The sequence below is a fragment of the Neophocaena asiaeorientalis genome, unplaced genomic scaffold, assembly GCF_003031525.2.
Source record: "Neophocaena asiaeorientalis asiaeorientalis breed wild unplaced genomic scaffold, Neophocaena_asiaeorientalis_V1.1 scaffold555, whole genome shotgun sequence".
Taxonomy (NCBI): domain Eukaryota; kingdom Metazoa; phylum Chordata; class Mammalia; order Artiodactyla; family Phocoenidae; genus Neophocaena; species Neophocaena asiaeorientalis.
Genome location: NW_020175832.1, coordinates 725,001 through 749,411, shown reverse-complemented (window position 1 = coordinate 749,411; position 24,411 = coordinate 725,001). Strand labels below are relative to the sequence as shown.

General features: G+C 34.6%; 1 protein-coding gene across 1 annotated transcript in view; it reads left to right on the top strand.

Annotated features, from left to right (window-relative positions):
- The window catches only part of MMP16 (matrix metallopeptidase 16), a 352,820-nt gene extending 332,062 nt beyond the window's left edge, over positions 1-20,758 (top strand). The window contains exons 8-10 of the mRNA XM_024732918.1: positions 3,558-3,708; positions 12,543-12,658; positions 19,233-20,758. Coding sequence (XP_024588686.1) covers positions 3,558-3,708; positions 12,543-12,658; positions 19,233-19,567 — 602 coding nt within the window. The 3' untranslated portion in view covers positions 19,568-20,758. The remainder of the gene's footprint in view (positions 1-3,557; positions 3,709-12,542; positions 12,659-19,232) is intronic.
- The last annotated feature ends 3,653 nt before the right edge of the window (positions 20,759-24,411 follow it).

The following is a 24,411-nucleotide window of genomic DNA, read 5'->3' as shown; positions in this document are numbered from 1 at the left end:
TAAAAAAGAAAAGAAAAAATAAAAAAACTTGAAAGAATAATGAAAAAGAACAACAGAATAAACAAAACAATAAAAAATAGTAATAATAATTATTATTTTCCTGTAGCCTCAGCCATCATTGTCCTTGACCCCAGAGTGAGCCACAGCCAATCCCTGCCTACCCAGGAAGTCTTCCTATACCTCTAAGTAGGTCTCTGGAACTGACATGGGCACTGTGAGTGCAGCTCAGACTTTGACCTGCCCAACTCCTGCATGTCTTTACCCCCAAACTCCACAGTTGTTAAAACTAGACCAACCTCAATTGTGGGGACACTCGTCTATTCAGATATTCTACAGATGTAGGGTTTACTAAGACAATTGCCAGGATTTAATCTACTGCTCCTGCAGCTGCATGGAGAGAGTTCCATTCCTCTTCTTTGGTCACACCACCCCTGCAGTTCAGCTTGGCTTTTGGTCCCATCACTTACCTGCCCAGGCGAGAGGGGGCAAAAGCAGTGGCTAACTAGTGCACACTTACTCACTCAGGCTGGGGAGAGGGATGGATATGGCAGCCACAATTGAGATGTGAGGGGAGTGCCTGTGGTGGCAGAGGCCAGCAGGAAGTTGCAGTAGCCCGGGGCTCACTCTTCACTCTCCTGGGGAAGTTGGCCTTGGATTGTGGGCCCCTCGACAGTGGGGGTCTGCACAAGCCACTGGGAAGTTGTGGGCAGTGAGCTGTGCTTGCTCACAGGACCCTTGGCAGCAGCGGTGGCAGCAGTAGCAGTCAGCTCCTGCCTCTAGGGTCTGAGATAGCAGCTGCAGCTCGCGCCCACCCCTGAAGCTCATGTAGACTGTGTCCTCTGCCTGTGAGTGGCAGAAGCTCCTATGGCAGGCCCGTCCCTCTCTTCATGCACCCCCAACAATGGTTCCTTGTCTCTCTGGCAGGCCCAAGCTTCTTCCCAGACTCCCTCATTTGTCGCACACTAGACCCTCAGGCTGTCTTCATGCAGCCAACCCCAGTCCTCTCCCTGGGGTCTGACCTCTGAAGCCCAAGTCTCAGAACCCAGCTCCCACCTGCTCTGGTGGGTGAGCAGACAAATGTCTCAGGTTATGGAGTGCTGGGACCCTCTGTGCAGGACTCTCTCTGCTTTTCCCTCCATACACCTGTTGCTGTGCTCTCCTCTGAGGCTCTGAAGCTCCCCCCAGTCCCTGCCAGTGAGGGGCCTTCCTAGTGTGAGGAAACTTCTCCCCTTCACAGCTCCCTCCCATAGGTGCAAGTCCTGTCCTGATTCCTTTGTCTTTTTTTTTTTCTTTTGCCCTACCCAGTTACATGGAGATTTTCTTGCTCTTTTGGAAGTCTGAGGTCTTCTGCCAGCGTTCAGTAGATGTTCTGTGGAAGTCATTCTTTGTGTAGATGTATTTATAATGTATCTGTGGGGAGAAGGTGAGCTCCATGTCTTACTCCTCCTCCATCTTGAGGGTTCTTCCCTGGCAAAAGATCTTTGATAGAGTTTCTCATTTTCACTCTTCACTCTAAGATCCATTTTCAAAAAAAGACCAAAGATCATCTTCTGAAAATAGGAAACAGACCATATGCCTTTGCTAATTTAATTTCTTTGATGGCTTACCAGTGTACTCAAATTAAGATCCAAGCCCATCATATAGGTTTTCAGTGCTACTATCTTCTTGCTTATTACATTCCAAGGATCTTATTGCAACTTTAATCATATAAAACTCTGCTTTTCTTGGAGCACTCTTCCCAGCATTCTTTGCATAGGTATCACCTTCTTCTCTTTCTTTAAATTTGGCTTAAGTGTTACTTCTTCAGAGATGCTTTCCTGATCTCCTTATTTAAAGTAAGTTCCCCTTATGTTTTCTTTTTCTCAAGCCCTGATGTGTTTCCTTTGTAGCATTCAATAGTTTTTCAATTACTATAATTACATTTTTGTGTTTTTGGTTTTCATCTGCTGAATTCACTTGAGTGTGGGATGATCAGAGTAGTGATCAGTTCTGTCTTGTTCTCTTTAGTATCCTTGGTACCTAACATGATACTTGGGACACTGGAGGTACTCAACAAATGTTGTTTTAATTTAAAATGATAACAAATGGCAGTAGAAACTCTTGGGGTAAATAAGATTACCCTGGTTACAAACTAGAGACTCCTACCTAAATCTAGCCTGAAGATGTGTTTTTTTGGTTCATTTGTATTGTGTTGATTTAGGCTAGTAAGTGGTTTTAAATTTTTTTAAATTCCTTTAGGTATAACATGAATGCTACAGTTTATCATAGTCCTCAGCTACAGATAGTATTGAAATATTTTAACAATGAGGAAGGCCTTACATCTAGTAGAAAGGACACAGGATACTTTGTAAGATATTAAGATAATGTTCTACTTTGCCAGATATTAACCTCAAGAGGAGTTAGTTACTCAAGAAGTTTCTTGCTTGAGTATAGAAAGATCCAGGATGTGTCTCAATATTTGAATACCTCTGCCACTCCACTCCTGTCATTTCTAGACTGACCCTTATAAATATTTGAGTTTGTGACACCACTCTGTCCCTGTACAATTTAAAATTAAAAGAGAAGAGGGCAGAGAACAGAGCCTTGGGAAATGTCAACATTCAAGGACTGAGTAAAATAAATGAATCTCGGAGGGAAGCAGCTAGAGAAGAAAGAGCAACAACAACAAAATGGTTTTCTAGCAGCTCAGGGAGAAAAGTTCTTTAAGTGGGCAACTGTGTCAATAGATAAGGGTGGAAAATTGTAGGCATTGGTGACTCCAGGACAAAAGGTTTCAGTAGACAATGGGTATTAAGTCAACTTTCAGTGGAGTGAGAAATGGTTGCAGACTACTTGAGAGTCATACCAAAGAGGGGAGTGGTGTACATAGTCTGCCAGAGCTGTAGGGCATGAGGAAGTGTGTTGTCTGTAGATAATTTCAAAACAGTAATAAAGCTGACTGAAGTTCATCTTTTTTTTTAGTATTGCCATACTCTGGCAATTCTGAACAAGTTTAGGGTTAAAATTTTGCTACCTTCAGTCACCACTCTTAAAGAGAAGGATAGTGTAACAGCTAGAAGAGGGCATCATGTCAAAAGAGGATGACTTTATTAAACTAGATGGACTTGTGAATGTTTATATATTAAAAGTAAAGGATCAGCCCAGAAGAAGTGTTTTAACAGAGTAGAGGTTGTAATCAGTACAGCAATCTGAGGGCATATAGAATGCCCAACACACAGGAATGATTTAGCCTTGAATGAAAATAAGGCCTCTAATTCCTAGAGGAAGAATCTCTGAACCTTGATTCAAAACTGTTTCAATAGGGCAAGTTGTAGATCTTTTTTATTTCTTAAAGTAACACACAAATTCTGATTACATTATTAAGTAAGTTTTCATTTTGTCCACTTTTGAAAATAACATTTATGTTTCAAAAATAATGTCAGTATTCCAGGTGTGATTGCTACTAAGTTATTTCATGGATTTCATGTAAAATAATTTTAAATGCATTGTGTTAGTAGATATATTCTAATTTCTGACATTAAATTAGTGTATTCTGCATTTGCACTTATTTCATACAGGTAACAAATATTGGGTGTTCAAGGACACGACTCTTCAACCTGGTTACCCTCATGACTTGATTACTCTTGGAAGCGGAATTCCCCCTCATGGTATTGATTCAGCCATTTGGTGGGAGGACGTTGGGAAAACCTATTTCTTCAAGGGGGACAGGTCAGTACACACTTCACATGAGAAAACAGTTAACTAATGTTTAGAGAAGTCAATATATCTAGTCTATAATAGGCATGTACATTTGAGGAAAGAATCTGTATAGATATAAGCACAAGAATTAATAGAATTGCAACCATTTTAAAATATATTTTAAAATAATATTCAAGATAAATCTTTCTCTAATATACCCAAGTAATGTGACTTTCTTATGAATGTATATATACAGTGTATATTCTTTCTCTTCTGTATAATCTTAACATGCCTATAAAGCTGTATAGGTCGTGTATTTTATCCTTAAAATGCATTTTCTTGTCATTTTACTTACTTTACTTAAAAAGTACTTTTAAGAGAGGCTTTTTTTTTGCTTTTATATTTAAAGTTAAATTTTTACACTTTTCACACAGCTAATTTTGAACATTTTCAAATACTTTCAGCTTAGTCATGAGTTCTATTTCTTAGGACACTATTTATTTAGGTACCAGCAGATAGGTGTGATGAACTAACTAAACTATCACTAGACTAAACACTTTTAGCTTGAAGTATAATATCTCTTGCTATTTTCTGTCATTTCTTTTCCTTTTATGACATTACTACAGGGTTTGTAAAACAAAGTGAACTATTAGTTTATGACATACAGTAACCACTAAGCATACAAATTTCACCCCCTGCCTACTTTTTGACAGATATTACATATAAAATATAAGCTAAAGGCTATATTTTTATTATTTTAAATTAATATTAGGTTAAAAAGAAATAAAGATGAAAAATCAAATTTTAGTTACACTATTACTAGTTGGGTCAAAATGTGACACTCATAAGTAACCTTCATTGTTAGGTAAAACTTAAATATGTTATTTTACAAGTAAATTTAAAGCACGCACATGCACAAACACACATAAAAACAACAAGTTTTAATGAGCAACAAGCTAGTATTGAGTTCGCCTTATAATCTTAACATAATGTGACCCTATAAAATGTCTCCAACTTCATGAGAAAAATAAGGATGTAAACTTTGTTTATTTTACACTTTGTAATTTTTGATAGCAAGTGACTTAAAACATTGAGCTTTATCTGTGAACAAAAAGATCCTATCATTTGTGTCCATGGATAAAAATGTATAATTTTATTCTGTTACAAGCTTTTTATGCATTAAATTTGTATATATTTCTATGGCAAAATATTCATAGCTTTTAATTCACTATCATGAAACTAAGGTTTTGCTGAATGTTTCTTACTAAATCACAAAACAAAATGATTCATCAAACAAAAACTCTATTAATGTAGAAGATACTACTTATCATCACAAAAAAGTATATGACTCTCAGTAAGATATGTGTAGTTAGAGTATGAAAAGAGAAGAATGAAGAAATTGCCACAGCATGGTGACCCCTAATGAAAATAAATCTGTGGACTTATATTCTTTAAAATAACAACCCTCAGGTTGTTAGAGTTTAATTCCTCAGATGGTTTTAATTGCTTGAATGTACTCTTTCAGGACTAGGTTCAATACAGTCCTGTATTGTCCCCACCCCACCCCCACCCCCAGAAAGGGGTAGAAACAAAAGGCTGAGAAACCACCCTGGAGAAATTAACTTCTACAGGACAAAACATGAAAGCTTAACTTTCATATAACAGCTTTAATGAGGGTTTCATAGATGACAATAAAAACTGCCATTTTATTATCAGTTAGCCATACTTTAAAAAATGTTTCCATTCTAAAAACTTAGCACTTCTTGAAAAAATTAATTTTAGAAATTAAATATGGGCTACCTCAAGTCAGTGAGATCAGTGAAGGTTACATACCAAATTTATAATGGAATAAAGGTATAGTAAATGAGAAAAGGAGTTTTAGTTAATTTATTTCTGACTTGACAAGCTTCATGCAAAATATAACAAAATATATAGAAATAGTTTGATTTTAAGTTCTGCTTAAATAACTGCTTTTATAGGTTTTAAAAATATTTAAAGCAGGATCCTAACTAATTTCCATGTGTGTGATCTTATATATGAGTTCATGAGTCACAGATGTTTTATAAACAGATGACTTCATATTTGTATAATTGCTTAATTCCAAAGTCACACAATTTATTAATACATTCATTCTAGATTAAAAGTAGATGGAAAAGACATTAAATTATCTAACTCAAACATTAAAACAACAATTTGCTTATCACTTTTATATGAGAATTCAGTGAGTTTTTCTTCCTTATAGGCATTATATATTTACAATACTTATCAATTTTAACTTTATATATTTTTTCCATGTATATTTTGAGAGAAAATATTGAAAACATTTATCTTTATTTATTTCTTCCTCTTATTTCATTGACATTTTTCTGTTTTAAAAAAATGTAAAACAGATTTCTATTTCTCTAAGGTTAAGATCAGAAAAGGATTTTAGAGATAACTTAGTCCTGGTGTAAAAAACTCAATTGCTTTAAGGGATCATGCAAATAATATATACAGTGCTGGGTATAGGAGTAATATATATGGCAGTAGGGAGTGATAGGTACTGTGATGAGCTGGAAAGTACAAATACTCTAGAAAAGCATTCAAAATCAGAATCATTTATATAATTTGCTAGACAAACAAAGCATACCTTTAAATTATATTTGGTTGAAGTGTTGCCATATGTCAGTCCTATATCATATTCACTTCCTACCAAAGTCTAGACTGCCTCAGTTACATTCCATAGGTATTCATCCTTCTGTACCTGATTGCCTGTGGTGACAGCATAAATATGAGACAGCCCATTACATTCTCAATAGCTCTAATTCCTTCTTGCATAAGATTTCTGTACTCATCTTGGCATAACTCTCACTCATTTAGTTAAAACATTTTTTGAGCACATACTATGTGACATGTACTAGGTAATGAAGATATTGTAGTAAAAATAAAACACATGTATTCTTCTCCCATGGTCCTTAGATTCTATTAGGGGAGGTAGTTGTAAACAGAGAAGAAATAAATGACCCTGATACATTAACATTGAGAAACACTCCAAGAAATATAATAGGTGATGATGTGATAGAGGCTCGTGGGTGGTAAAGAGTGGTTGGGAAATTAGTGTGGAGGTCAAGAAAGGCCTAAATTGTGAAGGATACACTGATGCAAGGACTTTAGTGGGGAGAAATTTCAATCACACGAAGCTATTCAGAACAGTGTGTTGTAAGTACCTGAAATAGCAGTACAAAAGCAAAAATGTTAGAATGTTCAAATCAGAAAAAAATATTGTGGCTACAGCATAGTGGATAAGTGGTCAATGAGGTCACACAGGTAAGCAGAGACTAGATTTCAAGGCCCTGTAGAACATGGCAAAGACTGGATTTTTAAATTTTAAGTACAATGGAAAACATTGGAGGGTTTTCAACAGGAAAGTGCATGTTCTGATGTGTATTCAAAAACATCATTATGGCCTCCGTGTGAAGAATGGACTTCAAAAGTGGAAGCAAGGAGATTAATTGGTAAGCTGTTGAAGTAGTACAGGGAGACACAATGGTAGCAGTGGAGATGGAGCAAAGAGTACAGTTTACATTTTGTATGTGATCATAACAAGTTTTTCTTATGGCTTGGATTTTACGGGTGAGAAAAGCAAATCAAAGAAATCATCTATGTTTATTACCTAAATAACTGAGTAGATGGTGCCATTTCTGAAGATGTAGCAAAGAAAGGAAGGAACACTGGGGGAAGGGGACTAAGAGTTTGAAATGTTTGTTTTCGGTTTGAGATACCTGCTTACACACCAATTAGAGAAATCAAGCAGGTAGTAACAGTTCACAAGGAAATGTGGGTTGGAGGCACAGATCTGAGAGTAATTTCATATAAATTGTATTGAAAGTAAGGGCCGACATGAAATCTCATACGTATAGAGATAGCTAAAGAAGTGTAGATGAAATGATGGTTCTTTAAACAGATCTGTAAATTCAGATTAAAATGTCCAGTTTCACTGTTTCACATATAGCATGGACTCAGTCCCTCAGACTCCTACTTGCCTTTTCTTAATATACTATAATTTGATACTTGGATACATTTTGCTCTTCATAGCATTTAGCTCTAAAATGCTATGTTCCTAAATCATCTCAGCATCTTCTCACAAATATACCCAAGACTCTCTTGTCATACTTCATTCTAGGCTGAACCATTGAGGATTTTAAGACATTTTCAAAGAAAGAAGATAAAATTTAGATCTATTTTGGTTTGTTTTATTATTATTACTACTAATAGCCAAACAGAAAAATACATTTATTTCCTATAGCTTAAGGTGTGTGTTTATGAAGTAATTCCTTTTTGTGTTTTTAAAATTATCCAACAGAGTACAGATTGATATTTTCAATTCTGTTACATTTTTAATAAGGCTTCTGAAGAAAGAGATTTTGTATGATTATTTGGATGTGAATAAAAGTGGCCCTGGGTTTTGTGATAACAGAGGCAAGTAGTCTGACTCTAGAGTAAGAAAATGAGACAAAGTGGATGAAGAAATGACCGGATCATATGAAATCAGCCTTGGAGCCACTTTCTGTTCAGTTTGAGTTCAGTATCCAGAAACATTAAAGTATGGCATTTCAGAATTGTCTATACCATTTATTTGTTCACACAGAAGGAATTTAAGAAATTGTTGTATACTGTTACATGGACAACTGTTTTGTCTTATGGTTATGACTCATGATCAAGTCTAAAAAGTGATGAATAAATCCCATTTCTGTTCATAATTTATTTTAAAGGATTGATTTACAATGCTTTTCTCAAAGAATCAGCAATTTAAAGTCATAATTCTACTGCAGAGATTATTGATATATCAGAAGAAAAAAATATAAGCTTTATTTATAATAGCTACTATCATTTGCTGACCTTACTGCACAAAATTCCAAAATTTTTCCATTATAATATCTAAATCTTAAACCCCTCCAAGTGGTTTATTTACATAATGTTCCAGGTGAATATGTTAATATACTTCTCAATGAACCTATAAGCCTATTTTTCAGGGAGAAAAATATCAGTGAGATGAGCTTTTTTGTTCATGTTGAAATATGTTCAAATATGTTAGAAATTAAAATGCAAACCTATATTTATGAATAAGCCTCAGCATTTTTATAAGACATCTGGATATAATGTGTATATATAATAATATAATGGACTGAATAATATTATGATTGAATACAGTTAGATGATTCTAATCACATTGAAGTTTACTGGACATATATCAAAGCTGACACAGCAGGTAACCTGAGGGTCCAATCTTATGCTGAGTTTTTCAAAGATGGTGAAATGATCCCAAGTTATAGTTTTGCATTATCTACTAACAAAAAGAGGGGAAAATTGCTTTTATCCTGAAAAATTCATACCAGGATTATGTTCCTACTAGAGGGTACAATAAAATTCATCTTCCATAAATATTTTCTTGAAATGTGATCTCAATAAATCTTATGTGTCTTGCACATAAGTGCTCAAAAAAGTGTTGGTAGGCAAATGGATCTATAAGAAAATAGAGCAAGGGATGAAGGAAAATTATATTGACACAATGAACATTAAGAATTTGAGTGAGGACCCCAAGAGGGTAAGATGACAGGGGGATTAATGTAAGAATGTTATGTCAAGGGAAACACTAGCAGAATTGTGGTAGAAAATTGTACTAAACTATGAATCAAAGACCATTAGTTTGAGTTTCAACTCTAACATTCAAGAAGAGCAAATGTGACTAAGACCTTACCTTTGAATAATATGACGCCCAATGCTTTGTCATTGACTGAATTGCGTGCCCATATATACTATATCTATGTTAGGACCTCAGCATAAGTATGTTTTAATATGCAATATAAAAGATATTTGAGGGATTTTAGTGAAATAAGATTAAAATAATGTATGTATATAAATTTGCTTTATAGCTACAAAGCACTACATGAAGAATAGGAATTGTTACATGAACAGGGTTATAACTACATCTTGGAGAACAAACCTGGTTTCCAAATATGTAGTAATCTTCCTTAAATCATATGTAGAGTGTGATCCCATTGTCCCTAGGATTTTAAATTATTCTTGGGTTAGCAAAATTTTAAAACTTGCTTTAAGTTATGATTTATGCCATCTAAAAATGACATTTATTGTAAGATACATCATAAATTAATCTATCATTGAGGGGAAAGCTCTGCCCAGTATGCTTTGACATAGTATTGAGGTGTGAAATACCTATAATAGAGATGTGAAATGTGAAAAAAATATGTATCTTAGAATCCGTGAAATAAGGTATTTGATGATTTCTCTGTGAGAACTTTTATTTATGATCAACTTCAGGAACCAGTTAATATATATGACTATTGTAAATCCCATTGAAATATTTACTTGAGAGAAGAGATCTGGAGATTCTGAGTGCAATCTCAACCCCATTAACCATGCTATATTCGTCTCAGCGTGTTCTGTGATACAGGAATATTCAAAAATAACTTAAAAGCAGATGTTTCCATGAAAGGAAATATACTTTAGTTTTGGTAGAACTTTGCACTCCCTACTTGTCTTCTTCAGAAAGATAGGCCTGGCTACCATTATTTCAGCTCAGTGCTTCTCCCTGAAGCTTTTCCTGATCTCTCTATCAAATCTGCCCTTATCTTCTATGTGATAAGAATCTGTGACAAACACCTCTACAGTGTATTTTCCTGTCTGGATAAAATCTGCCTTGTGGTTTATTATTGGGATACATCCTGAAACAATCTTTTTTTCTTTTCCATGTGAACACTGAAGATGGAGGAAGTGCTAATATTCCACATGTTACTTATCTGAGGTATCTGGGAATCTATAGCAAAACATTCTTTACAAGATCCCACAGCTCTGTAGATAAAGGATTCTCCATAGACCTGAAGCAAGAGAATATACAGAAAAGACTGGATATTTTTTCTCTTTTTCTGATTTAAGCTAAATGCTTAATCCCAAGATAATGCATTGTGTGTTACTTCACAAATCTCTTCGTGAAATGCTACCTTTAGCATATGTTAAGAGATGTTTAGTGGTGTGGGGGAGAAAATGTTGTCAAAGATATTTGGTATGTGTAGAAGAAAGAATAGTGACTTTTGAAATGGAACAGAACTGGTTATGAGTCATTGTCCTCCAAGAATTCTCCTCTCTCAAATGGAGACAATGACAATTCTCTCATGAGTTTATAGTGAATAAACATTTGATATAATGCATAGAGCATTATGCCTGCCCTAAAATAGGCAATATCACTGTGAACTCCCAATGGCTTCACCCCAGTTTTGTCAATCTTTTTGAATATTCAGACATAAAAATTTTGACTCTTAGAACGTATAGGCAATAATGAGTGATCCAAAGTAGGGAGGTTCACAATTTTTTCCTTAGATGTCTAGTAGGTCTGTGAAAGTGGCCCAATGGCCACCTTGTGAAGGGATGAGAGCTCTGAGAGTTCTGACTTTTAGCAAGCTTTGCTTTTATCTGTTTATCCATCTATACACCAAGGACTCTAGTCAAGACTTGCCCTAAAGTCTACAGTCATATACCTAATTGCTTCATCAACAACTACTTTGTTGTTTAACAGGCATCTGATTTTAACACGCTGAAAATCAAACTCACAATTCCTCAAACCTCCTTAACTTACCTTTCCATGCTTCCTTATCTCACTGAATGGCAACATTATTTTTCCGGTTGTTCAGGCCCCAAATTCTTGAGTTATGCTCAACTTTGTTCTCTCACATACTGCATTCAATCCATTAGTAAGCTCTTTGGGGTTTTTCTTCAAAATAATATCCCAATCCCTTGAATCATCATCAGTTCTCCAGTACGCATTCTAGCCCAAGGATTACTGAAATGACATCCTAACCAGCATCTCTTCTTCTACTTTACCTCCTTCAATCTGTTGAACTCATAGCAGCAGTGCATTCCTTTCAAAAATAAGCCGTATCTTGAAGGTCCTCTGCTCAAAATCTTCATTGGCTTCACATCTCTCTTAGAGGAAAACAAAAGGTTTTGCCATAGTTTAAGGGTCTATCTAATCACAGGTGCTGGTTCCCACTCTGACCTTGTCTCCCTTTTGCTAACTCTATTCTAGTCACTCTAGCCTCACTGTGGATGCTCAAGTGCTCCAGGCTTATGCCTGCCACAGAAACTTTTGATAACTAGTTACTCTACCTGGAATGTTATGCTCCCCAAAACTACAGAATGTTGCTTCTCACTTCTTTCTGCTCTGTGCTCATACAACGGCTTATCAAAGACCTTGCTATCCAGTAATTTTTTCTGCTTTGTTTTCTTAATAGATCTTACCACCTCCTATGATAGTATGCACTTATTGACGTTTTATTTTTTTGCCTGTAATCTCTACATATCCTAAAATATAAGATTGATAAGAGCTGGGGCATGTCTGTTTTGTCCAAGGTTGTATCACTCGCACCTACAGTAATGCTAGAAACACAGTAGGTACCCAATAAATATTTGTTAAATAAATGAATGGGTAAATGGATCAAGATTATGCTTATTTCAAATGATGTATTCTGGTGCCTAAGTAAGATTTTTAAAAATCATGAAAACCTCTGATTTCTACATATGTTGGTGATACCCTTTTGAATTGTAACTATGCTTAGCTAGAGTTTTAAAATTAATTTTTAACAGACTGAATAAATATAAAATAGAATATCCATTTTTAGCATATTCTAAAAAGGAAACAGAATAAATTGTGTACACTGTCTTTGCATGATTTAAATCAGTTCTTTAAATCACTAACAAGTACATAGGTAGCATGCAGCAAGGATTTAATGAATGCTAGCTAGCTGTTATTGTTTGTATACATAATTGTCTTTTCTATGCATGTGTTGTTGTTGTTTATTTATCCTTTTCAGGTATTGGAGATATAGTGAAGAAATGAAAACCATGGATCCTGGCTATCCCAAACCAATCACAGTCTGGAAAGGTATCCCCGAATCTCCTCAGGGAGCCTTTGTGCACAAAGAAAATGGTATGCAACATGTGCATTATATATTTCATGAGCTCACTAAGTATTTGAATAATCTATCCTACTTGTTCACTATGTTAAATGATTAGAAAGTAACATACTAGGGCTATCTCATATTATATTTATATAAAATTTCCTTCATAGATTTATATTTAATATTATGCTCAAGATTTTTTTTAACCTCAACCTATTTTAGTTTATAAGAAAAAAAAAGTAATTTTTAAAAATGAAGAGTGTTAATTCCTTTGAAGTAACCTCACTTATTTTCTACTAAAATTCATGTAAAGATAATAATAACAGACATATGTGGGACAGGAGCTGGTCACAAAGAAGATATGTTATAAATGTGGGCTGAGGATTGTACAGCATGTTGAGGATTATAATTTTTCATGTGTGCCTTTGGCTTATAGTGTCAGCAAACAAGAAAGATCCCAGCTCAATACAGTAAGGCTAGAGTAGATGTATGATTGATTAATAACAGAAACAGATCACAGAGCTGACTTGCTCTCCATCTCAGGATTTGGGATTCAGCCAGATCCTAAGGGAAGTTAGCCAAGCAATGGGTAATCAATACTTCTGTATCTGTTGGTAAAGTTTGAACATTTCTCTCCACATTCAGGGATTAGTAAGTAGAAATAAACCATAATAATAATAATTCAAAATAAAATTTATACACAATATTCCAGAACAAAGGAAAGTGACATCAAACTGAAATACAGAGAAAAAGAAAATACCCTCTCAGATGATTTATAATAGGAACTAGAAGAAAATAATACATTATGTGGGTCCTAAATAGCATGAAAAATCTATAACATATATGCAACAAGAACAAAATAAACATCACTAGCAAGAGGAAAATTAAATGCATCTTGGAGAGGCATATTGAAAAAAAATAATGAAGAAACAGGGGAAAATGAAAAATTGACACCACCCACTGAAAACAATGGCTGATCATCAGCAAATTGCCAGAGTTTAAGAAAGCTTTACACTGAGTACAAGCTTGAAGGAACTGACACCCAGGATGATACCAATCAGAAAAATAAAACACAAACTGTGTTTTGACCATTGTTTTGACCATTGTTATATGTAATTTATACTACATTCTGTGTAAGGATATCCCACAAGTAAAACACTGTATGCTAAGTCAAAAAGAACCTTGAAGCCCTGATTATAGCACTTACTGGAATTATAGTTTTTTGTATATTCTATTGATTCAGAGAATTAAAGCACCAAGTTAATATATAGCCTGTATGTGACAAAAGCAGAAATCCACAGGAGAGGACAGATTGAGATGAAACATATCTGTCTGACATAAAAAGGAAATCAATAAGAAAATTAAGTTATGATGCAGTCAAATTGGAGGCAGTAAAACCATATCAATATATGGCAAAAAACTCCACAAACTATGAAGATGCAGAAGACAAAGAAATGAAAAAACATGAAAGATAATCACATGGAAAGCAGAAAACTGAGATGATCCCCTAAAATTAGAGCTGTCACCAAGAATCTAAGGGGGAGAGGAGATTTCTTGAGGTTAGATTAAAGGGGGTTGTTTCAGTCCAGATAAAACCGGCTCTAGCTTACCTTTACAGAAGTTCTACCACTGCTCTAGACTGCCCTCAATAAAAGTTGTCACACACTATACAAAAATATATGCAAAGAAAATTAAGTCATGACCTTACCAGTGATTAAGTATAGCAAGTTTGATAAAAAAAATTTTCAATTTCTTTCCTTTATTAATATTCTAAAATGAATATAACTTTTATAATAAAAATAACTTTTAAAATAAGTAATAATTATTTCAAAAGATTGAAAAAGTACACATAACCTTAATTCCTTAGCATATTAACTGTTTTTTTTCCCCCTGTTTCTATTTGTAAGTCCATTAAAATTTGAGATTTGATCCAGGTTCTCTGGAAATAAATCATAATTATATAAAGATAACAAAAAAATCTTCTGGCTGCATCTTGCCCCATGATTTTTCATATTCTTGTCCATCTGAAAATAATATTTGTTTAGTATAAATGGTTTCCTGACATTCAGAATTTAATATTTTATTTTCACATGGCAAAGAATAACTTTGTAAAATACTGGCAAAAAAACAAATCATGTTGGAAAAACCAGTGCTTACAAATGACAAAAAAATACAGATGAAACTTCAACACATCTATGTCTTCTGTACCTTACCTGGTCCAGCCCTTTCTTTGATACCCTTCAACATTGAGCTCACTTTTGATCTTTCAGTAATCCTTGAATATCCTTTTTGGTACACCATCCCTTGCCCTCAAAATCTCATATTACAGCAATCAATTTATATGCCTGTTTGTTATCCCCTCTAGTGTAAACTCGCAAATGCAGGTACATAGTAACCATTCAATAAACATTAGTTGTTGAGATTAATTTTATCCCTTCCATTACTCTAGACCTTCACTCCCTGCATTGAAGGAGATCTCCTATTTGTTTAAAACCCTTGTTCTGTAGGGTAGTGATATTAATCAATCTGGAACGTCTTAGTCTAGATAGTCTACCAATAGCAAATTCTCCACTTTTAATTCTCTATTCAAATCACATGCTTGTGTTTTTTTACCTTGAATTCAAATTTTACACAACTTCTTCCCTTATGTTTTTTATAGAAGATCAAGTTCAATTTATTGAGTAAGCACACTTATATTTATATAAATATAAATAAATTTATATACTCAAAGTAATTCCCTATAAGGATAAGTTCATGCATATGATACTTGATGGTCATAAAATCAGAGATGATAGAGCAATGAAATGTTTTCTCTAATTCTTCACCCTTCCACCACGGTAGGAATTTCTCCCTAGGGATCTTCTCCTTATGGTAGTTTAAAAAAAAAAAAAAATCCCAGAAGCTTAAAATTGAGCTATAGATTTTTGAAGGGTGTTTTCATACTAAGGTGGAATATGCCTTCCTATAATACCTATTGATATTAATTCTGCCACCTTGGCCAATGAAATGTGAATATGTGGTGCGATTTACTGACTTCCCACCATCTATCAGTTGTGCTACATAAATTTGTTATCTAATTTAATTGTCCAACACAAATGCCTCTTTACCTCATTTATAATTATTTATGAATGAGGAAAACAGCATCAGCTAGTTTAATTAACTTACTCATGATCATAAAAGTGGTGATATTATATGTCTACGGTTTGAAACTAGACGATTCTAGCCTCACTGAATTCCTCTAATGCACTCTCTCCAAAGAGGAAAAATTAAAACATCTTTTCCTACATTATACCATTAAGTTAATTGAAAATCTGTCATGTCAGGCCAGATTTTTCATTTTGTCATATTAGATATACCTTAGGCTTTCTCAGAATATAGCTTCTAATCCATCATCATCCCAGTTTTCACCTGTAACCATCTTAATTTAACAATTTTCTTTTCTTCTTTATTTTTAGCCCCTGAAAATAGCTACAATAATCCATTATATATATATATATATATATATATATGAATTATTTCTTCTTGCTTTTGACAGTGTTTTAAACAATGGCATGAGTTTTTAACTTATACTAAAATTGTAGTAAATAATCACTGCATTTACCCACCTTCAAATCTCTAAGTTACTTGCTGTCAAGCCCTGCCTCCTAGGTTTTCTATATTCTCTCCTTAGAAAATGCAATTTTATGGTTAATACAAGATTCTGCTTTAACACTGCTGCATTTTATTTTACAGATTATAGCTCCACTTTTAGCCTGTTAAAATAGTGTGACCCTTGATTCTGTTGGTGTATTAATTCTCTACCCCGACCCTCACTTTCTGTTAAAATCTACACTTGAGATTCAAACAAATATCACAAGACCCAGGTTATTCATTCACATTTGTTAAACATTAATTAACTTTTACTAATAAATATACAATAGTAGAAAACAGAAAGAACACACAGGCACTGCCATGCAGGATCTTCTATGAAGTTATAACAAGACAGCTATGGTAGACAATTTCTCCTTACATTTTAGGACTAAGCAATAGAACAGTCACCAGTGAAAACCAATCAAATACAAGGAAAAAAAAGTCAGCATATAATTCATTACAGCCTAACTGACTTCTACCTCAGAATTTCTCAAAACTGATACTTCAGGTGAGTTCATCTGAAGTTTCTACTCTTAGTAAGCATAACATCTACAAGATTATAACATCAAAGTTACTCACAAAAGAAAAAAATGAGTATATAAACATTTCTTCAACCCACTAATATTTCATAAATGGTTAAAAAGATTATTGAATGAGATGAATTTTTCAGGATCAATGTTTGACAGATTTCTATTACCAAGATTTTAGGCTACTTCTTTTCAATTACTTTTATTCTCTTAACTCCTGCTGACTAGACTTCTTACCTCTAACAAGTGTATTCAGCCAACTATAATTCTACTGTATATGGAATGTGTTAGTATAGAACTTGGCCTGCAGACATGATAAATATGAAAATGGAAACTTCTGAATTTTTATGTGATACCCAGTAGTATCTTAGTAATTAGCTTTGACTAAACATTAAAGATGAGGACATTTCCAGCTGTTGGTTCCCACTTTACAAATATAAGAAGTACATTCACCTGTCTGGAAGGTCTGTTTCATTCTAGATCAATGCCATTATTCAACTATAATCGTCTAATGCACTTTATTTGGCAGGCCCTAGACATTTGTTTATCCAAGCTTGTTGAGTAATTACGTTGGAGTTCATTAGCGTGATCAAATACCAACTCCCGGCATGCAGAAAAATTTGAATCTACGTACACCTGTTTTCACTTGGCAAGTTGTTCTGATTGAAAAACTGCCCTTCAAAACTAAAAGCAATAGCTTATTTTCATGGCATTGAACCGAATGATTTCTAGAATGAAGTGACCTGAAGTGATGGTCTATCCTAGCTGAAAGTTTTTGAGAGATGTCAGAGTTTTTTGTTGTTATTGATTTAGGAGTGCTGTCTATCACTACCTGTGATGTTGAACCAAGGAGTATTTGTGAAAAGACAGAAATCTCTAAAGGACCTGGCCTTAGAAAAATCATTAAGATTCAGGCTCTAAAGCTAGACCAAGATTTAAATCCTTTTTTCAACAGGACTAGGGCATATCATTTTATCTGAGCTTCAGTATCTTTGCCTGAAAAGTATAGGTAGCTAATTCTACCTGACAGAGTGTTTATGAGGATTAAAATACGTCATTTACTAAGTTGTGTTTTTTTTTGCAGTACGCGGGCCTCTCCCGTTGCGGAGCACAGGCTCCTGCATCAGCAGGTGGACTGTCAACCACTGCGCCACCAGGGAAGCCCCATTTACTAAGTTTTTAACACAGTGGTTCTTCCATAATAAGTGCTCAATAATGAAGGGGAAAAACCCTCATTAATGATTATTAACTCAAAAATAGGCATACTATTCAAAATTAGACATCTCCCAAAATATAGTTTCCAAGTGATTATAACATTAAAACATTTCTTATTTTCTTGAATTTTATCTCAAAGTCACAAAGAAACTTGACATGAAAGAGACATGGACAGAAAGAAAAACCTGGGCTTGCTCCCAGGAAAAAAAAAAACCAAAAGTTAAGAGAATAGTTCTAAGAAAAACATATTTATAGTTTAATTGTCACAAGTTTACAAATCTATTATCTGCATCCATAATGTTTTGGAACATAGATCATATGTGTTGCTAAGTTACTTGAGCCTTCTACATACTACCTCTTCCCCCATGAAATATATGTTAGTTGGAAGTATTAAAGATAGAATTATAGATTTATTTATACTCTATTCATCCTTTACTCTAAAAGGATTAACAATAGCTTTAGAATTTCTGTAAAATGTAGCTAGGTGATAAAAATTTAATATAAGCTAAGTAAATAAGAAAGTTAAAAAATGAGGACAAAAGAAGAGACAAAATGGGCATGACCTAGAGCTGAAAAGGATTACTGCACAAAATACAATAAATACGTATTTATTAAAATTCCTAACATACAAAGGAAATCACCTTTAGTTTCTTGATTTATGATTTCTTGTGATTTCTTTTCCAAATGACAAAAACAAACTTGTTCCTTAGGAGAAGTACAACTATTCCTGATGCTAAGATGATTAGAAATTTCCCTTGATGTGTTTCATGGAGACGCCTCCTTATGATGTATTGCGCAATGTCCTCAATAGCTGCATGAGGGCAAACAGGGCTTCTGTTTATAAGGCTGTTTCGGCATCTTTCAATACAGGTTGATACTCTCACACTAATGTGTAATTCTGTACCAGCAATCCTATAAGCGAGCAACAGTATGAAGTTCTCTTTGCAGTGTAGACTAAGAGTAGATGTATAAAGCATGGTCTTTCAACAACTCTGTGCAAATATTATTTCTCTCTTTCAGCTGAGCTTTCCCTAGGCATTTGAAGGTGCAGTTTCTGGAGCACAAGTGCCAGATCCATTTCAATAGACAGCTGATCTGGGAATAGTGTTTTCCTACAAAAATTGAGTGGCTTTAACATACATCTTTTAAGTATCCTATTTAATTAAATTTCTATACATATACACTTTTACAAATAAGTGGTTCCTGTGTGTGTGTGTTTTCTCCCCACCAGGCTTTACGTATTTCTACAAAGGAAAGGAGTATTGGAAATTCAACAACCAGATACTCAAGGTAGAACCTGGATATCCCAGATCCATCCTCAAGGATTTTATGGGCTGTGACGGACCAACAGACAGAGATAAAGAAGGACACAGCCCACCAGATGATGTAGACATTGTCATCAAACTGGACAACACAGCCAGCACTGTGAAAGCCATAGCTATTGTCATTCCCTGCATCTTGGCCTTATGCCTCCTTGTATTGGTTTACACTGTGTTCCAGTTCAAGAGGAAAGGAACACCCCGCCACATACTGTACTGTAAACGCTCTATGCAAGAGTGGGTGTGATGTAGGGATTTTTCCTTTCTTTCTTTTCTAGGAGTTTGTGATAACTTGAGATTCAAGACAAGAGCTGTTATGCTGTTTCCTAGCTAGGAGCAGGCTTGTGGCAGCCTGATTTGGGGCTGACCTTTCAAACCCAGAGGGTTGCTGGTCCTGCACATGAATGGAAACGCACTCATGGGGAAGCTTCCATGATGCACAGTACCTGCCGTTCTTCAGTCCTTTGTCTTTTTTTGTCATTCAGTTCTAGGCCTTTCCTCTGCACGCTCAATGCCCAGTAAATTTTCAGGATTACCTAAAGAGGAAAAAGAAGAAAATATTCTTCTTAAAGGTTTCTAATATGTTTTTTTCTGATGTCTGAGCCCATTTCTGGGGGGAAAAAGCAAAATGGAAAACCCACAAATTTTTGCTTTACAGCAAGGAAAAAGAAAAGGTTAAACAAAATACCCACAATTGAACGTTCAGGAAAGTGTGAAGACCCAAAACAGCTTTGTCTCCAAAGAAGATAGTTCTCTGACTGCTATGGACAGTCTCCTATGCTTCATTTTTGTCAGGTGGGAGACCTGGAATACACATGCAGGACTTTAGACTGTTGGGACAGCCATTTTCCAACAAACAAGGGGCCAAAATATCTGCAATATTGTAACAGCCTTAATACTACATCCATTTTTCATTTTATACAGCTGTTCTCAGCTATGTTCTCAATGTTTCATCACATTTATATTCACAGCTATATTCAAATGGGACATTTTAATTGTTTTGAAGTGTTTCTAAACCCTTCCTGCCACCTTACCCCTACATCATTGTGATAATCTCCCCAAGTTGTATTAGGCCACTGCCCCAGGCCTTCCATGGGTCTGTCAGGAATATTCATTATAAGTGGAGCAAAAAGCAGTTTGTCTTTAAAGTGGTTTAAAGTGACAGTTATTTTATAAGGATATGTGACACTAGTAATACATTGGTGTAACCCTTTGAGAACTATCAAATCAGCTTTCAGAGTCTTAGGATCTGGTAAATTGTTGAACTGGGCAATGGTAAAAACAGGCACAGGTTTAAGAAGTTCAGGTTTTTAAAACAGATATCCTATAACCCCATGTAATTTTTAGTTGATTCACACTACTACATAAATGCATTTATAACAAACAGAAATGATGTTACTTGCCAAAAATTTTCTGGCAAATAAAAAGGTATTTTATTAAATATCTTGTAAGAGTGAAATTTTATTTGAACAACTGATTATAACAGCCTGTCTTTTTTGTTGTTGTTGTTAGGCACAACACACAACACAATTTCTGTTTTAAAATCCATTGCATGAAAACTCAATTTGCCGTGGAAGACGCCGTTAGCATTGCCATCTAAAGAATGAATTAAAATGATGACTCTGAGATTGCATGAATATCCTCCAGTGTATTAGCTATCTATCGCATGTCAACCATAGTTCTCAAAGGGTTAGTGTGGCTTCTGGCATTTAGCCATCCATTTGATAGCTGACAGAGCCAAGAGACCACCAAAGCATTTCATTGTTGAGTGTAATTTGTCCTAACAGCAGTATTGTCATTTTCAGGTGACCTGCAGAGCAGGGTTGTATCAATATTTTTTTCCTAGAGAAAAGTCAGCAACTGACAGACCTCTTAACTGATTTTTAGGCGCTGCTTCTTGCAGTGAAAGGCTTTACAGCCACTGGGCTGTGAACTTATTAGAGATGGTCAGAACGAATGCACCCCATGAGTCAGACATTGGCTTTGTGTGAAAGCCAGCTTTTGAGGGGATTAGCTTTTGAAACAATGAACAGCTTGCCTTGAAGTTGATTATTGATCTGTTGACTGTCATTAACAAAAACTTAAACATTATCTTCTGTGAAAATTTTCCTTGAAGAGTCCTGTTCTATGTCTTTGCCCTTTGACCTTTAACTTGCAAACTGGCACAAACAGAGGAAGTCATGTGTTGCTTCTCCATTGGAGTGTTAATTGTTCTCTAAAAACCTAGTAAGCATGAGCTGTTTCCTTAGAGTGGAGAGAGGAGTGTTGATGGTGGATCTGCAGATGGACACTTTGCTCTTTACATGCACACTTTAAAAATGCCCTATAGGTAGAAGTGACTTTTAATTTTCCTTTAATATAATTTCAAGTCTAAATTCATCATTTTAGTACAAATATAGAACTATGGGGGGAAAAAAAACTCAAAATACTTGAAAGGCCAGTGTGGCTTTTATATAAAGCAGGAATTTTATACTAGTGAAAATTTCTTACTCATTTGCTAATAATACACATTTCCAGATGATTTTAATGAGTGTAGGTATACATTCTTATTTGGAAATGGTTGGTTTGGCTGCCTTGAATTTGTGTTTATACTCAGCATAGCATGAAAATTAGAATGCCTCTCAGTTAAACTACATGTTTATGTTTTGGTTGGGGAAAATATTTTGTAATCATGGAGGGCATGTTGCAAATCCTTGCAGATTGTTATTTCTTACAACCTGAGCATAAAGTAAGGCTAAGAAAAAAGGATAGTTAAAAAAAGTAATGGCTAATGGCTTTACAGCAAAACATTATGCAATGCAGACTGTATTTTGACAAGATGATGGAGATTATATGTGTGAAGGCCAAGAAAGCAAGGGGAGAGGACAAGAATTAGCCCTGTAGCTTTATTTCAGTGCTTCCATTCTAGACAATGCTGGTATTATAAAGAGTCGCTTCTACTGAGCATGGAGCGAGAACTATATACATAAGCTCATTTATACAATGTTTGCCTGTGGGAGGGTTTAATCTTTTTAGGGCCCGATGCCAAGAAAAAAAAAATAAGACTGGAAATTGTATTTTGCTGAAGATTGAAATGAGTAACCATGTCATTTGGGGACATATGTAAATCATTGAGAAATTCCATCAACCTGCACCAAAAATTGATTTTTTTTTTCCTCTAAAATGAAAAAGAAACTAAAGAAGCAATCTTTTGCCTCTTTACTCATTTGTCACAATATCCTGATTCATCAGAAGACTATAAATATATAATGGCTAGAAAATAACGATAGCATTAAGAAGGGAGAGACTCTGTCATTATGCTTGAATTCTGGAAATGTCATAGATAAGTGTTGGGCCATATTTTCCTCAATATGAGATGAGATTTATGTGATAAGAAAAGGCATATATGGCTTCTCTGTTTATTAGAACATTTAAATTTTCAGGTTGTGAGACTACAAAAGATAAGAAAATATTAAGTACAGCATAATCACAAACATTGGGATTCTATTTGCCTATTTTATGCCAGGCACTTTGTATGGTTACTACTTCTTTTCCACTTGGGGTTTGGGGAAAAAATGTCAATCCTAATGGAATAGTGAAAGGGAGAGTGACTAATTGGTCTAGCACATAAGAACAGTGATTCAAGAACAAGGTGAATAATAAATAAAACAATATAATGTACAAGTTCAGTATCAATAGAGATATACAACATATCAAGTATTTTTCAACATTCTATCACTGATAGCATGGAAAGTTCAGACCTAGGGTTTCCTAAATTGAAATGAAAACACATTCACAATGACAAAAAATAATTCACCTTCTGTTTCATTATTTCTCATTACTTTAATATAAACATAAATGTAAACAAGGTAATGTTTCTTACATAAATTAACTATATTACAATTTTAGCCAAATATTATTTTTCTATATATTATTAACTGGACTGAATGAAGTATTAAACAGCCAATCAGTCTGTGTTCTCTATAAAGCAGTTAAGCCACATCAGATCTGTGGAAGAGGTTGTGAATTTAACTACTGACCTGTTTCAGAACCAAGTGTCTTCTGACATGGCATCAGAACAGGTGAATACAGATGCTCTTTACAATCGCAAAGGTAACGTGCATAAATTAGAGAACATTATATGATACTAGCAAAGACAACTTCTGTTATAAATCAGAGGGCAAGACTTTTCTGAATCAGATGTAATAAATTACTAAGTAATAATTTACAAAAAACAATTACTGAGTAATAAAGAATAGAGACTGATTTACTGAAACAAGCAAATGTTACTTTTACTATTCAGATTGCTTGTAATCTTTTTCTATTGACATATAATTTGTGTGTTTCATATACTAGATACTTGTTTTTATTCACTTTCTGTTGGTGATTTAAAAAACACAATGTGGTGGATGAGAACATTGCCCAGCTTCACTGGTATTTCCAATACATGGATGATGTGTATATATGAGATCCTAGGGAAACTAATATAATACTTTCCACTTCTACATATTATGCTGTTATCTCTAGTATGCTACAAATACACACTCACACTTTGTGGATCTTATAGTAGAATAAGCAATGTGGCCAAATTGACTAAATTCAGTGTGCTGAAAAGGAATGGATGTTATAATCAAATAGACTGAGTTAACCCAAAATTCATTAAAATAATCCTTTTCTTTTTAAGTTTTGGAATTATTTCCAAAAACTAATAAAGGCAGTGGCTTACTGATAGTATTGAGTCTGTGAGACTGTAACATATACTGAAACAACCTCATGGCTGGTGGTGAAATCTTTTTCAGCAAACACAGCACAGAGTTGATTGAATTTTTGATTCTCTCAAGAACACGTTCCAAAATATCAGATGTTAAACAGAACATGCCATCTAAACCAAAAATGTTAAATTCAGATAAGCCATTATAAGTAGTCATGAGTACAATCTTATGATATCACAAGGTTTCATGACAATAATACTAGAAAATCTAACCATTTCATTGTATCTCATGCACCTTCCTGATTGATTTATTGTGATCACAGTTTATAACTGTCAGAACATATGTATCTATGTTATAGAGTCTATGTTGCCTAGTAGGGAACCATAGCTACATCAGAGAA